Here is a 14,726-nt window from a genome sequence, read left to right as displayed (position 1 = left end):
TCCCTTCTAAATGATTCCTTTTATACGTGAATATGTGAGCTTGATAGTGGAAATCTAAGTTGTAATTGACTGCTGATCAAGCCTTTGGGTAGAAGCCTATTGAGCAGGAGACTTGAGAGGCGCAGGACTGAATAGAGACAGGATGTATGGCATTGGATATAGTAAAGCAGCATAAAATAAAATTCATCCTGGGTAGGGGAATCGAACTCTGGACAGTTAAATTGGTATGTCCTAATTAGGAAATGGTCCTATATAGGTCACTTAAGAGATGTCCTATCACCCCCAAACCCACCCCTGTTAGCTCAGTGGATGAGGCCCGGAAGTCTAACATGAGATACTGAGTGTGTATACCTTCGGCTGGCACTGGGCTTCATGACCCCGGGGCCAGCCCATAAGCTCGTCCCTACTCCCTCTTAAGGTTGATCATGATTAGATGGAAGTGTCCCACACCCCTAGGGTGATTGACAGAGGGCCAAGTCTGAAGGGGGTTTGCGGTCCCAACGGAGGAGGTTAGTGGGTTGGGGGGCCCTCTTTTTTTCGATGTTGACTAGGGGGCAGGGTGGGTGGGGGGGGGGGGGGGGGGGGGGGGGTATTGATGAGAAGCAAAGCGCTTTGAAGACTGGATGCGAGAACCCTGGTATTGCGATCCTTGAGAAAGTAGGAGCTGTGAAGGACACCGACACCGAGGTATTCACCTAGACGTAGAGATGCGTAGGCATGGGATGTAGTCTGCCCGGTTTGTGTGGTATATCGAGACGTTTGACGAGCGTAGATACGACAATGTTCATGATATAGCGAGTAGTACGGGGATTTCCTGGCCCTCTGTGGGCGTGGACTGGCGATAGATGGTGATGAGTAGCTTGCTACACTTCCTCATTGGTTGCCCAGGTGTGCACCAAGGTTCCAAGGTTGACATATGTAATCAGTGACATGCCACTTTCAGTTCATTGGACGACACCAACTTCCCCCTCCGTCCCTTTCTCCACTTCTTTTTCACGTAATATCATCCATGGATGTTCCTAACCTTGGAAGATTGAATATCTTCAAACTTCATCTCTTTCCCACACGGTGTTAACTGTTACAGTCTTGAGCCTAACTTTAACTATGCCTCGCACAAAAACCAAGACCAAGGTCGGTTACCCCTGGCTAGTCCCATATTTTTATTCTTTTGATTTTCGTCCTACTCATATTCTACCTGTGTAGAGCGAAGATCTCGCCCGCATTCGCAATAATCAACGGCGCTCAAGGGCAAAGCGACTAGACTATATTCGGGTTTTAGAGGAAAAAGCAAAGAAATACGACGAGTTAATTGCATCGACACCCTCCCCATCGCTATCGAAATTTGATAAATTGCAGTCCGAAAATGCCTGGATGAGAGGGTTACTGGCTACCCTAGGCTTCAATTTCAACTCTGTGGACCCACCTCCCGGGAGCATTCACGACAACGAACCTAACATGGTGTCAGCGGTAGGGTCACCAGATTAAACAATCATTATCTTCAGTTTCTGACTATTTCAAGATCACGGGCCCGGTTGCTACTAGCGTGGAGACTCACCAATCTATGGAAAATCCAACTCCTTTGTCATTCTGGGAGCAATGGGACTCGTCAGGTCTATCGCCTGACATGGGACTGGATTTCAATATTCCGTTACTATCAAACGAGAACAATAATTTGAACAATTTGGATACTCTTCCAGCAGAAGCGACAGAACCGAATCTTGAGCCCAGCCGCTATCAGGGGACCCAGGAGGCCACTGAAACAAGTCCTCTGAGCAACATTAATACAACTCTGTGCTCTTTAGCATGTCAATGGGTGATCCAATGCAATACCAAAGGCGTGGAATTGGATGTCCTGTACTTTCGGATGGAGTCTGGTTTCAAACAAGGGAACAATCCGCTGGAGGGATGCAGAGTGGATAATCAAGTCCTTATTAAGGTTTTGACGGAAATATCTTGAGATAGGTCGGTTCAATTTCAACTAATATGCGGTATTTCTCCTACTGCCTGACCGCATAAATTTGGAACGAGCCTGTATGAAAGTCAGTATTGGTTCAACAATCGAAAACCCTTGACTCACCGGCCCATTCATTAAAGTCACACTCCAGCAAGTCTTCTTCAGTGCCATTCTTTCCTCGTGCTCCTCCACAGCAACCAGATGGCTCCGACCGGTCGTTCGTGTCTCCAAGATCCATCTGACCCTGAACCAAATCTTTGTAAATGTTGATGTCACTGTGGGTATCAACAATCAGGATATCTAAGGGAAAATAGACGGTTAGCAAAAAACACAAACCACAACCACACCTGGATAAACACCTTTGAATCCCGCCTCGGAGAGGTATTTCTCATACTCATGAACCTGGCTGGCCCCTGCAATGCATCCAACGTAGAAAGATAGGCTGTTGACCACTTCTTCCGGAAGATCCTTTCGAGTCAGGATATCACTGATGGCAAGACGACCTCCGGGTCCCAGCAAGCGGAACATCTCGTTGAACGCAAGATGCTTGTCAACTGTAGGAACGAGGTTCACCACGCAGTTGCTGATGATGCAGTCGGCGGTAGCATTTGGCAGAGGGATAGACGTGATCGAGGCTTCGATGAAGGATGCGTTGGAAGCACCCACTTTCTCCGCATTTTTGCGAGCGAGCTCAAGCATGCTCTATATCATTTGCCTTAGTGGGGGTATTACAAGCCGTTGATAGAAGGGGAATTCTCACCTTAGTCATGTCCACACCAATGGCTTTCCCTTTGGGGCCGACTTTCTTGGCTGCCAGCAGAACGTCGATGCCACCGCCACTTCCCAGATCAATCACCGTTTCGCCCTAGAACAAAATGTTAGGCAGTTGTAAGATAAGATCGGTGGTCGTCAACACACCTCTCGCAAGTTAGCTAGGGCCAAGGGATTCCCACAGCTCACCCCAAGGTTTGCAGCCTGGGGGATTGAGCTGAGGTCTGCAGAGTCGTAGCCAAATGCTTGGGCAATATTTTTCTCGGCTTCCTTCTTCTCGTTGGTGGAAGATTGACCAGCCAATTCACCATAACGATCTTGGACACGATGATATATTGGAGTTGAGTCCATATTGTGAGTCTGGTTGGTGAAAATGATCGTTGTAAAAGAAGTGGCGCCAAAATGTAAACGGGCGCAGGTTTTATGGTTGAATATCCCGCGCAGATATAATAGCATGTCACCACCTTCGGATGAACGCTCCAATCATTACGCCCTAACAATCAATAATAATAAGATGACTTGACCTTATGCCGTCATAGTGTGAGATCTTGGGGCATGTTATTGGCTCTCACTGTATTTGGCATGTCACTGCATTCGATGAAGCAGTCAGTGTGAAAAGACTGCTGTCAGTTCCAAGATCTCAGTCTTGTATAGAAAACCAATGTGCAAAAAAGGAAGAGGAAGCACAGGCCCGCCCAGCTGTTTATCCTCAGCCCCTTGGGACCGCCACCCCCTAGGCACTCGGTGTCGGTCAATTACTGGCCGATGTATGGATAGCTAATCATGGGTGGCGAAGGAAACATTTATTATATCAAAAAAAAGTCGCTCAATCTTTCACCAACCCCTGCCGCTTTGGGACCGCCCCTCTCCCCTTCCCCCTCCCCCCCCCCCCCCCCTCCACGACAGGCCAGTCATAGTTACGAGGTGGTGTGGGTTTACTTCCATAGACAAGAGTCCGCCTTCGCAGATATATCGAACGGCCTCAGCGAGACGGAAGATATATCCAGCTTCTAAAAAGCCTACTTCAGATGCCCCATCCGCCAGGCTAACTGGGGTGTATTGGCAGGTGGGGAATCTTTACCCCCCATATAAGGGACCCTATTTCCGTATTAGGAAACCTAACTATATACTGGTCAGAGTTCGATTCCCCCACATGATCCTGCTCGATAATTCACTCACCCAAAGACTCCCGTTCTACAATCTTGGGCTGGACGTCGTTAGGTTTATTTCCGCCTAGTCCCTTTCAAATATATATTTTATTGTCTTAAGCCTTAGCTTCTGCAGACATTTCCCAAGTAGGCTCCTATCCTACCATTTCTTGAGTCCAAAATGTTGATGCATCTTGTAATCCAACTTCCCCTACACCAGCGGAGTGGCTCATAGGCCCAACAGGCTTCAATTTCCTTTGTTTTCTTATAGCCATTCTTTTAATCGCACCCATAATAACTGAACACTAATAACAGCTGAATTTCTTCTTAGGTTCAAAAACGTTCGTTCTCCAAGAACAGTTCTGCTCCACGTGGTCAGACTCCTTTGTCTCTGATATACCGTGGACAATATTCCAGGACTAAGCAAAAAAACAAGATATCCCGCAGTCTGTGGGACTTCCAATTGATATCCATCTAGGACTGTCTGTCTAAATTATTTTATAGCTAAAATTCTACATTTTTGTTTTAGTCATTCCATCCCACTCGTCTGGCTATCAATCTGACGGCATATACCAGACCCAATAGTACAGGAACCTCGATGAGAGGCCCCACAGTCGCAGCAAGAGCCTGGTTGCTATCCGCGCCAAACATCGCCACCGCAACAGCAATGGCCAATTCAAAATTGTTGCTTGCAGCCGTAAAGCTCTGCACAGTGGCCAGCTTATAGCCGAAACCTAGTTTGTATGCGACAAGGAGGGTCGCAAAGAAGATGATCAGGAAATAAACGATGAGCGGTGCTGCGACTCGGACCACAGAGACAATTTGGTGGACCACATGGCGGCCTTGTGAGGCGAATAACACAAGAATTGTAAACAGAAGACCGATGAGAGACCATGGGCTAAGCCATTTCAGAAAAGTTTCATCGTACCATTTGGCAGAAATTCGTCGGAGCACGAAACGGGTGAGGATTGCGGCCCCGAGAGGTATTCCGAGAAACACCGCAACACTCTGGGCGGCTGTTGAATATTCGAAAGTGACTGGATCACCACTGATGACGCTGATGAAGAATACTCCCATTGGAGCGAAAAGAACCATCTGTAGGACCGAGTTGAGAGCGACGAGGATGGCACAATATTCGTTATCGCCTCCGGCTAGCCCTGTCCAAACTAGGACCTGATAAAAGGTAGGAGTTAGCATAATCTCGTTTCCAAGGGCGAGTTGCTAAGTGGTCTAGACCTACCATAGCAATGCACCGTGCCAATCCAACAATGATCAGTCCCTGTCGCAATTCTGGCTCGTCGGGCAAAAACGCCCAAGCCAAGGCCAGCTAATGAAACCAAGTCAGTGATAAACTTCGTACCACGGAAGTTTTGGATGGCAAACCATAAGAAAAGGAGCAATGATCCAATTCAGAAGAATACTGAAGGCCATCTGGATCCAAATATCCTTCGCTCGGAAAACATGATGCAGGGATTCGAATCGAATCTTGCACAGGATAGGGTACATCATGACGAGAAGACCCACAGCTGGAATATTCAGTGAGTAAAAGCAACAAGTGTTGAGAGTTGTTTGCACGTACCGATTGGAACGGAGACTCCTACAAACTTTCCCCTTTGCAGGGCAGGACCTGTGCTTGGGACAAAGTTTCCCAGGATGATTCCAATTGCCATAGCAAGAAAAATCCATACTGCCAAGAATCGGTCGAGAAGACCGAGACTTGCGAACATTGACTGTTTCTTCGATGGCTCATCTGGAGAAGATGTTTCATTCTGCTTTTCAATGTCGCATGCTTTTATTTGGTCATTGAGAGGGCTGGAGGTATGTGAACATGTCTGTGGGCGTATTGATGCCATAGTGACTAATTGAGCAGACAATTTTTGGAATTCAATGAACGTACCAGACAGCAGAGCATATTTTATATTCGTTCAGAGATCTTTGGAACTAAACGGTGATGATATGTCACTGGCAGGTGCTGATTGGCTGAAGAATCAGACTATGGAATTCCAAGGGTCCACCTCCCGTTTGTCACCCGAAGAATATCAACCAATCAGAATGCGGGAGTGACATTCCTCCCAGGCGGGGTATTCGGGGTATTCTACCTGCATAACAGTCTGAGAAGTGTCGAATCTCGCAATTCTTAATTTCAGCATTTGTCTTAACCATCATGTCAGCCGAGCTTCCATGGCATGCTGCATATCCCGCACCAAGGGGTGCAGCACCATCCATATCACGAGAAGAGCTATTGCAATGGATTCGAGAGGGTAAACAAGCAGGCAAAGACTTTCTACTTGTTGACTTGCGTCGCACCGACTATGAGGTATGGGTAGTTCGGAACAAAAAGTGATATTTTCATGCGCTAATGTGTAAAAAGGGAGGAACGATCCAAGGGTCATTGAACTTGCCAGCTCAGAGTTTATACCCCACGATCCCAACATTATATTCTCTGGTATCGAACAGCAGTGTGAAATATGTGATTTGGTATTGTGGTGAGCTTTACCTAAAGAATATAATAGCAAATTTTTGAAACGACAATACTGATCTGCATCCAGGGTCATCTGCTGGCCGAGGTACTCGTGCATCAGGGTGGTTTGCGGATTATCTCGAAGATAAAGAGGACGCAGAGGTCAAGAGCTTGGTTCTCTCGGGGGGCATTAAAGGATGGGCTGCGGCTGGTCCGGACTATACATCCTTGATGGATGGATATGATGCCTCTGTCTGGACAAAATAGAAATATTTAGTCGAAATAATCAATTGAATGATATGATATTGCTGTCATCCTTTAATTTTATTGAAGGATCTTAAACCCGCTGCTTCGACAAAAGAGTTCGCTCGATTATTATGAGATGCTCGAGCACATCGCCCAATCAGGTAACCTGCACGCTCCATCTGACTTTGCTATACATTACCAGCTATGGAACCATGGTCTAACGGTTGACAGGCAGTATTTGATCCCTAGTATGCATTGGATTTATTATTCTGCATATAAATGCAAGCCCCTTTACGATGCGAAGAGTGGTACTCCAGAGTATAGTTAAGCTCATAATTAAACTAGTGGGGCCCGCCATGTATAGACAACCCTGCACAGAGCCTCAATTCAAAATTCTTCCGAATGCCTGATCAAAGCGGGTAGTATTCTGTATGTATCCAGTTTTAAAACCAAACAGGGTATCTTTGGAGCTATTGGTGTCCGGGAAGACTGTTACTCATTTCCCCAAAGGTCGCTTGCTGGTGCATTTCGTGAAGTTGTTCTTCGGGATGTTAGTAACATGGCCGATGCCGTAAACGAGAAATAGGAAGGGTACTAGGACTAGGTACCTATAGTCAAACCATTCAGTTATTGCCGAGTTGAGGGTGCGAATGTGCCCCAGAGATGTTCTTATCGAGGGATTCGTGCCGCGCTTCTTCTTCTTCGGTTGTGGGCTCAACCGGAGCCGGAGCAGCGACCTCACTCAAAGTGCCATAGGATTCATCCTCTGTATTGTCATCCCCAGTCTCTGTGCGTGGCTCGCTTATTGGCGGGGGACCTGAATCTTTCTTACGGCCACAGGTAAGTACTTGGCGGAGTTTGGAGGCAAGTGTCATATTATATCCCGCAATAAATGAGAAGAAGGCCGAGGATTTCATATAATGTGAGAGTATAATTTCCATAGACGTTCCCTATCTCGAAGACAGGAGATATTACTCTTTTGGGTGTTTAGCCACTGTGCTACGTCATGAATATGAAGGGGTGAAGAGGTCATCGGACGCGTTTCCGAGTTGCTCAGGGGGTTAGTAAGAGAATTAGGATTGTATCCATATGTGTGATTTCGCTCGATCGCAAAGCCAAGATAGGTAGATCAGCTCTAAAATAGTTGATATGTCGTCCAGTTACGCTGTCGCGTTTATTCGGAGCTAACGCTAACTCCGACCTTGGCATTCGACCACCTCCCGTCCAAACTTTCTCACATCTTGCCACTTCGTTTCCTCAACTACAGCTTTTTAAGATGACTGCCCAATTTGATCACCCGCCAGCTCTCGAGCAAACAATGTCAAGTAATTCTAGAGACATGTTGGATCCCGCGGCTCGAAGACGACTCCAAAACCGCCTCAATCAACGTGCGAGCAGTAGGTGACACTCTTATTCGCCACATCTGGCCTTTCAACTATCAAATGTTCAGACTAACATTATATACAGGAAAAAGAAAGGCGTTAGAGTCTAAAAACCAACACAAAACACCAGATAGGAAATGGATTGTCTATGTCAATGATTCAAACATACCAAAAAAAAGCAAATCTACAGAAGAAGCAACAAGCCATCAAGTTACTCAATCATCGTCGCTTCTCAACCAAAATGAACTATATCTATCTTACTTCAACCCTTCTCAGCGTGATGAGCTTATGAACGAACTTTATGGAAAAGCCCTGCATATGATTGAGAACCCGGTTCTCCCACGCGATCCCACTTTTTACGACGCCCAGTTCAATATATTTCGCGCTCTGTCAATCAACGCCAATATTCTGGGTCTCACATTTGATCTTCTCAACGAAGACCTCGCGTCGCAGTTCAACCTCGTCGGACCGTTGATGTCGGCGGTACATCTCCCAGCAAGCCTGTTTCCATCCCAGAAACAAAGGAAGATTATCCACCACCCCTGGATTGATTTAATTCCAATGTTATCTCTGCGGGAGGCTCTCTTGATCAGGACAGATGTGATTGACGAAGATGAACTATGCGGCGACTTTTATGGAGCTTGTGGTTCGTCACAAGAAGTCGGGGTTCGCGTTTGGGGCGAAGCTTGGGATCCATTTGCTTATGAGCTCTCGGAGACGATTATGAGGAAATGGAGATGGATGGCAACAGATTGTCCTGACATACTCAAATCTTCTAATTACTGGAGGAGACAGCGAGGGGAAAAGCCTATCGTGTTCGAGATTGAGTGATATTTCAACCTATATATAATAAACAGATCGAACTCTTCTCAACTCCAAATAACTTATAGAGAAAATTTCTCCTGGGTCAGGTTCTCGCTTAGCTCCCAAAGTTTGGTCCAGTTGCCTCCGTCGTTGATATGGGTGTGCAATTCGTGGTCTGAGACTGCGTTCTGGCTGAGGTATGAGCCGTTGTACTCTGCATACGGAAATGATTAGTAAAAGGAAATAGAGGTACGGGCTTGGCAAGATGTTCTACTTACCTGCGATGGTAGGGTCAATCATCCCAGTGATGACGGTAGCGGCTCCTTCTGAGGTAGTAGTCCATGGTGGAATTTCGATTGGCTTTCCATCCATGTCAACCATGGCTAAAGATGTCGTTAGTGAGAAATAAGGCATTTAGCAAAAGTGCCGAACATACCTCCGGCCTCTTTCCATTCGGCGACCTGATCCAAAAATTCGGGAGGGCAGTGTCGTTGGAGACCGGTTTGAACGGCTATATGTTCGTCAGCTATATCCATTGAATCGGCAGAAGAACCAAGACATACCACCAGGATCGATACTGAAAACACGAATTTTCTCGTTTTTCAACTTCTCACCCAGTCTCTTGACAAACATAACCCTCGCAGCGTTCGACTGGCCATATGCGACCATAGGGTCATATGTTTGGCCATCCTACAGGGAAGCAGAATGTAAGTGCTATGAAATATAACCCGTGAATCAAACTCACATTGAAATTAACGTCATCGAAGTGGATCTTCCCTTGTTTGACCATGGACGAGGCCATGATAACCACAGACGAATCGGGTCCCGCAGCACGGATCTTCGGTAGAAGCAACTTCACAAGCAGGAAGTTCGCCAGGTAATTGACTCCCAATTGACTCTCAAACCCATCTTTTGTCTTGCTGTAAGGCGGGAACATCACACCGGCGACGCAGACAAGGTGGTCGATGTGAGACACATCTTTTAGGTCTCCGACAGCATTTCGCACTGCGCTCAAGTCACTCAGGTCCAAGTTGAGAAAACGAGTCTCCACATTTGGCTTGGTTGACTCGATCTTTTCTCTAATTCCTGCCACCTTTGATTCCGCACGGGCAGTCAGGATAAGTAGCTTTGGATCGGCGGTGGAAAGTTGAAGTGCGAGTTCGCCTGCAATGGAGTCGTCGGAAACGCCGGTGATGAGCACTATGAAAGGAAGATATTTCATCAGCACTCTGATCCGTTACAGATGATAGGAATCTGGACTTACCTGTCTTTCCAGCAAGGGTCTTGCCATATTTCTCGAGGACGACCTCGGAGCGGAGGACTTGTTGATTGTTGGACATATTGGGTGAAACTGTTCGAAGATAAAAATTTGGAGTAATGAAGAAAACAAAGACGTCTTGATTGATCTGTCCTCCATTTCAACCAGACGCAATGGTCCGCTTTATATGTTTCCTCTCGGTGATAATGGGATTAAGTGTCCTTCAAGTGCATTGTTGGTATAGTTCGGAAGGACCAACCAGAGTCCACGAAAATCTCCACTAGAGCCCGTCCCTTACCGTATCGGGTTAGCTCACTGTCATCAAGTAATAAGTCCATCAGGTTGTTTCTTTTGAATAATTATTGATGAGTAAGTAGAAGACGATGGAATATAGTAGGAATATGGGTTCTTGAAACTGTAATGGAGTTAAGATGAAAACTCCGTGAATTTTCTACAAGTTGTGCCCTATGTAGTTACCTAGTTAATTAACTAGGCGAGATTACATGTAATATCAGAACACATTCAAGTATGGTATATCATAAAATTCACTTCGCCAAATGATGGTCATCTCCATGTAAACATTAGGCTCCTTCTTGGAGATGATTGAACCTAAGGATGTCGAAAGTGAGAGAATACACGGGGCTAGAGCGTACACACAAAGCCTCCTGGGTTGCACAGGTAGGATTCCCATTTTCATTGTGCAACTGCAAATAGATCGCTCTATTCAGTCATGTTCCCGGTCGAATATGGAGCACAGCCTCGTAGCCTCGTATCGGGGAACCATCAAGGAAGACGGTCGTAGATTTGGCTGAGTGGAAGGGTGAAAGTGCTGTAGCCGAAATTTTCCGTGCCTTGCCTTTTGTGGGCAATTACTGACGCCCCCCCCCCCCATTTCACAAATGGATATAGCCATCATTACTAACATTTGCCAGTGGAAGTGTTTGTAAAAAGGGAGGTTCGGATTCCTTTGGGTGTACTACACATGGATGTGTGGATCGTTAGAAGTTCTTTTAGGCGAAGACTTGAGGTATGGATTTGCGCCAAGACGAGAAATGGTAAATGTGATTATTAGATTCCAACAGGAGGCTAAACCAGAGCCACCGGCCCAATTGTCTACAAGTATCTAATACAATACGCCAAAACCAAATAAGACAAAAGGTCATCACACATATCAGCGGACAGACATGAAGTAGTAGCAGTATCCAAGACAGTCTGCTCTAGAACCACATTATGCCTGCAACAAGACCGATCACAACAGCCATGCAGCTTCCATGGAGCTCCTGTGAGTGCCGACCAGCGGCAGCATCGGTGGAATCCTCAGCGCCAACTTTTTGTTGGGGCAGTGCTTGCTCGGATGGAGGGAATGAATCTTGCTCCGAGGCGGCGTTGGAAATTGTGGGGTTGGGTATTAATGATGTGGGAGCCCCTGTGATCCACTCCGGCAGGGAGATCGATTTCGCATAGTTTGCTCCTTGGAGTCCGACGCGTTTTCCAAAATCAATGGCGACATGGCAGGCCTGCTGACACATATCGCAGAGGAAGGCAGGAACGGGCAGTAGTGGCTCCAGAATGCTATCGGATGAATTATTATATGACGGGATGCTTGGGGATTTGTTTTCGGATGTTGGGAGAGATTCGTTCATGGTGATGGTAGGATAAGGATGCATCGAGTCTGCAACTAGGCTGCGGTTGGAGAATGACGTGAGGAATGGGTAGTCGTCTAATTGCTGGATGAAGTAGGTTCTGAATGCGCGGGCTTTGCGACTGAATGAAAATGAGGATTCACGTGTGAAGGATGAGAGTCGACTTTTATTTGCGACGGTGGTTGTTTCGCTGGCCGGGACGGCAGCGGCATTGCCAACGCGTGCGGTAAGTGGTGGACGATTTCCTCGCGATCGATGTGACGCTGCTAGAATCCATGATCTGCGAGGCTCGTTGAGGGTGTGTGTTTTCGGTGCTAATTCGGTGACACTATCTTGCAGGAGAGGGATCTCTGGAAAGCCGAATTGGTTAGTTAACTCGAATGCTTGAGCTTGGCGGGAATGGGGACATACGACGAGCTGCACCGGTGTAGAAGCTGAAGTCTGCGAACTTCGAGTAATACAGATTCGGTAGCGATGGCACCAATGTGAGCAGCGAGAACACAATCAGAATCAGGAGTGGGAGAGCGCCAGGTTTATCCAAGCTGGACCACATCGTCCCTGCTCCCTGACTCCGTCCGGGAGCTTCCAAAAGGTGTGTTAAGGTTCAGACTTCACGGGAATTGAGGAGCAAGAAAGACAATTTCAAGGCCATGGAGGGAATAAGCTCGGGTGTTTCGCGTTTCAATGCAACGTTCCGTGGGATGCAGCGTTTCTGCAGAGTAACGCGCCGACGCGCAGGGGGGGCTGGTGTATTTGAAGTGTCACCGGGAAGGTGTGTAGGAGCTGGAGAGAAGAGAAAAGAGAGGAAATTCGAGATGCGGTGGATTCAAGTGGATTCGACGGGTTAATAGTCGAATGAAACACGATAAGGAGCCCTCGGGGTAGGTGGATGCGATTTCTTGGCCTTTCTCTTTTTTTTTCTCTCGCACAGACTGAGAGTATGACGTCGATGACCGTTGTAGTACAAAAACTTGGACTTATTCGAAATGTGTCGTTTGATCTGAAGTGTACAGAATTCCCCCCTATACTGAAAACGTCGAAGAATGTTTCCCACGTTGGCCCCCGGTTTTGACAGGAAGTTTTCCCTTCCAAGAATGTTGGCCTGAGGCATCACTGTCCCTGGCAACGTGTCGATCACTCCAAAACAGGAAAACAGGATTTTCCCACTTCTCTGGTCATTTCAGCTTATTTCAGCCCTAGTCTATTAGGCCATTTAGTATTTCCACAATACCCCTCATGCATACTATGATGTGAGCCAAGTCCATCGCGCGAGGCAACCGGTTAATATTCCACCAGTCCCGTCACAGCTCCATGGATGTCTTGGTGAGTAGCACAGCTATTATCTTGCAATAGCAAACGAGAAACCTTTTAAGGTTGCTTCACCGTGTTACTAAGTGACCAGCGTCCCACATGGTTCAAAATGTACAGTTAACAGAGTCTGAATTAACCCATAAAGGGTGTCTACCTTCCTTGGATTGTAGAACATCAGGTGAAAGCGTGATGGTCATAAAGCTGGCTAGTAACATAACAATGAAATTCGTATAGGAAGTGGGACGTTCTGTTTCTATTAGATCACTATCGGGTCGCCATCCTCCAACAAGTCATCCTCCAGCGAGACGTCCTTTGACTTCGAGGGGTCCGTAGGAGGGCAAAGCCACAGTCTAATGCAGGCTACCCTCTCAAGTTGCTCTTTGGTTGTCTCGAGCTGCGACTTCAGCCTTCAATCGCTGTGCCTCTATATCTCGAGTGGCAACAGTACATATGTAGTTTCCGCTTTCCAGGTGCTTTCTCCTAATCGTCACAGCGGTCACCACCTGCCCGAAGTGTTCTCATCGTTGCTGTCTTTTCATCTCGGTCGTTATATGGCTTCAGAGTCAATGGGTGGACATTTATCTCATTGTTTTGCAGCCTCGTTGTACGAGGCTTCGATCATATTCCTATGTTTCCAACATAGGGAGCTGTGGGATAGATAATCGTTAAAACTTGGTATATATCGGTAGCTAGCTGAAACCGTGAATCCCCAGATTAAATATAGAGTCGATTATGATGATTATGATAAAGAGAATAGTAGTTGACGCTATTGGAGTGGATGGATGAGTTATCCAAACCTTTGGAATGGTTGATAACTATGGGTTGCCAGCTAACTTATAATCGAGTGGCTGCCTTGCCAAAGCTCGTGAATTATTATCACCTTTAATGATTTTAGCTAAGGCCACGGCAGCCAGTCGCTTCTGATAACGTACAAAGCTATATCGCCATAGAAAGAGAGCAAGGACATGAACAACAGAGATAGATGCAGATGATGAATCCCGTTACCGCGCCATAGAGCCTTTTATATGCTCCCCAGGGACAAAGACGGGTCTAACTAACTGGAAGCAAGCAAGGGCTTGCCTTGCTACCTTAACGTTTGGATGCCTGAATGTATCACCTCTCAGACCTAGCAGCGCTGCCATCCGGTAGTTATCCCATATGCATAGAAATGTCATCTTTGATAGCAGTTAAATGTCTTTTTGGATGGATATGAAGGAGACAAAACGAATAAGACGGACAGAGGACCTTTTTACGTATAGCCAAAAATAATCTCTGCGTGGTCTTTGTAGAAGCTTTACCCTTCGCCCGATATGCTGCTTTAACTACTTGCCCTTGCGATCCCTATGTTCCTCACTCATCTCGGGGCTATGGCTAGCGCTGCTGGAAGAGGTGTGGCATAAGTATAACCTAGGGTTATTTTAGATGTGCCGTTTGATCTAGTGTCCAAAATTCCTACCCCGAAATATACTAAAGAATGTTTTCCCACGTTGTTCACATTTTGATGGTTCGGAGTTTTCCCCGACTCGACCACCCTGAGATAGAAATAACAGGATTTTCCGCTCGAGCTTCCCTGATCTATTTTAGGCGACTTCATCAACTATTATATTTATTCGTACAATATGATCTTCAAGTTTACACTTTTCATGCATGATGTGATGCGAGCCAAGTCCATTGCCCGAGGCAACCACCAACATCCGACAATAATAGCAACTGATCGGCGTCATGATACACCACGTGCACTGCCCTAC

At 46.6% G+C, this 14,726-nt stretch overlaps 8 protein-coding genes across 8 annotated transcripts; 3 read left to right on the top strand and 5 right to left on the bottom strand.

Moving 5' to 3' along the window:
* Window positions 1-1,104: 1,104 nt before the first annotated feature.
* Window positions 1,105-1,957, top strand: N7455_006855 (bZIP transcription factor; the record flags this gene model as incomplete). The annotated part of the gene is made up of 3 exons (XM_040953585.2): window positions 1,105-1,131; window positions 1,204-1,467; window positions 1,520-1,957. 3 exons carry the CDS (start codon window positions 1,105-1,107, stop codon window positions 1,955-1,957), a joined length of 729 nt encoding a protein of 242 aa, XP_040816015.2.
* A 40-nt stretch (window positions 1,958-1,997) lies between these two features.
* On the bottom strand, window positions 1,998-3,076 carry N7455_006854 (uncharacterized protein; the record flags this gene model as incomplete). Its single annotated transcript, XM_040953476.2, has 5 exons — window positions 1,998-2,029; window positions 2,078-2,254; window positions 2,314-2,656; window positions 2,715-2,819; window positions 2,873-3,076. 5 exons carry the CDS (start codon window positions 3,074-3,076, stop codon window positions 1,998-2,000), a joined length of 861 nt encoding a protein of 286 aa, XP_040816005.2.
* Window positions 3,077-4,398: 1,322 nt separating this feature from the next.
* On the bottom strand, window positions 4,399-5,726 carry N7455_006853 (arsenic resistance protein; the record flags this gene model as incomplete). The annotated part of the gene is made up of 4 exons (XM_040953705.2): window positions 4,399-5,046; window positions 5,114-5,200; window positions 5,257-5,399; window positions 5,453-5,726. 4 exons carry the CDS (start codon window positions 5,724-5,726, stop codon window positions 4,399-4,401), a joined length of 1,152 nt encoding a protein of 383 aa, XP_040815954.2.
* A 311-nt stretch (window positions 5,727-6,037) lies between these two features.
* Window positions 6,038-6,601, top strand: N7455_006852 (putative arsenate reductase (Arc2); the record flags this gene model as incomplete). Its single annotated transcript, XM_040953663.2, has 3 exons — window positions 6,038-6,190; window positions 6,245-6,359; window positions 6,423-6,601. The coding sequence occupies 3 exons, from the start codon at window positions 6,038-6,040 to the stop codon at window positions 6,599-6,601; spliced, it is 447 nt and encodes a 148-aa protein (XP_040815946.1).
* A 602-nt stretch (window positions 6,602-7,203) lies between these two features.
* On the bottom strand, window positions 7,204-7,455 carry N7455_006851 (uncharacterized protein; the record flags this gene model as incomplete). Its single annotated transcript, XM_065605445.1, has 1 exon — window positions 7,204-7,455. One exon carries the CDS (start codon window positions 7,453-7,455, stop codon window positions 7,204-7,206), a length of 252 nt encoding a protein of 83 aa, XP_065461299.1.
* Window positions 7,456-7,856: 401 nt separating this feature from the next.
* On the top strand, window positions 7,857-8,793 carry N7455_006850 (bZIP transcription factor; the record flags this gene model as incomplete). Its single annotated transcript, XM_065605444.1, has 2 exons — window positions 7,857-7,977; window positions 8,048-8,793. The coding sequence occupies 2 exons, from the start codon at window positions 7,857-7,859 to the stop codon at window positions 8,791-8,793; spliced, it is 867 nt and encodes a 288-aa protein (XP_065461298.1).
* A 53-nt stretch (window positions 8,794-8,846) lies between these two features.
* On the bottom strand, window positions 8,847-10,106 carry N7455_006849 (uncharacterized protein; the record flags this gene model as incomplete). The annotated part of the gene is made up of 6 exons (XM_040953527.2): window positions 8,847-8,980; window positions 9,045-9,149; window positions 9,203-9,277; window positions 9,330-9,456; window positions 9,512-9,966; window positions 10,031-10,106. 6 exons carry the CDS (start codon window positions 10,104-10,106, stop codon window positions 8,847-8,849), a joined length of 972 nt encoding a protein of 323 aa, XP_040816071.2.
* Window positions 10,107-11,241: 1,135 nt separating this feature from the next.
* N7455_006848 (uncharacterized protein) lies at window positions 11,242-12,587 on the bottom strand (the record flags this gene model as incomplete). Its single annotated transcript, XM_040953624.2, has 2 exons — window positions 12,079-12,587; window positions 11,242-12,017 (listed from the first exon to the last, which is right to left on the bottom strand). The coding sequence occupies exons 1-2, from the start codon at window positions 12,218-12,220 to the stop codon at window positions 11,242-11,244; spliced, it is 918 nt and encodes a 305-aa protein (XP_040815878.2). The 5' UTR covers window positions 12,221-12,587.
* Between the last annotated feature and the right edge of the window lie 2,139 nt (window positions 12,588-14,726).

The sequence above is a fragment of the Penicillium solitum genome (assembly GCF_028829755.1).
Source record: "Penicillium solitum strain IBT 25940 chromosome Unknown utg000004l_segment0_segment0, whole genome shotgun sequence".
NCBI lineage: Eukaryota > Fungi > Ascomycota > Eurotiomycetes > Eurotiales > Aspergillaceae > Penicillium > Penicillium solitum.
Note: the sequence above shows the minus strand (reverse complement) of the source record. Positions and strands in the feature narration are given on the sequence as shown.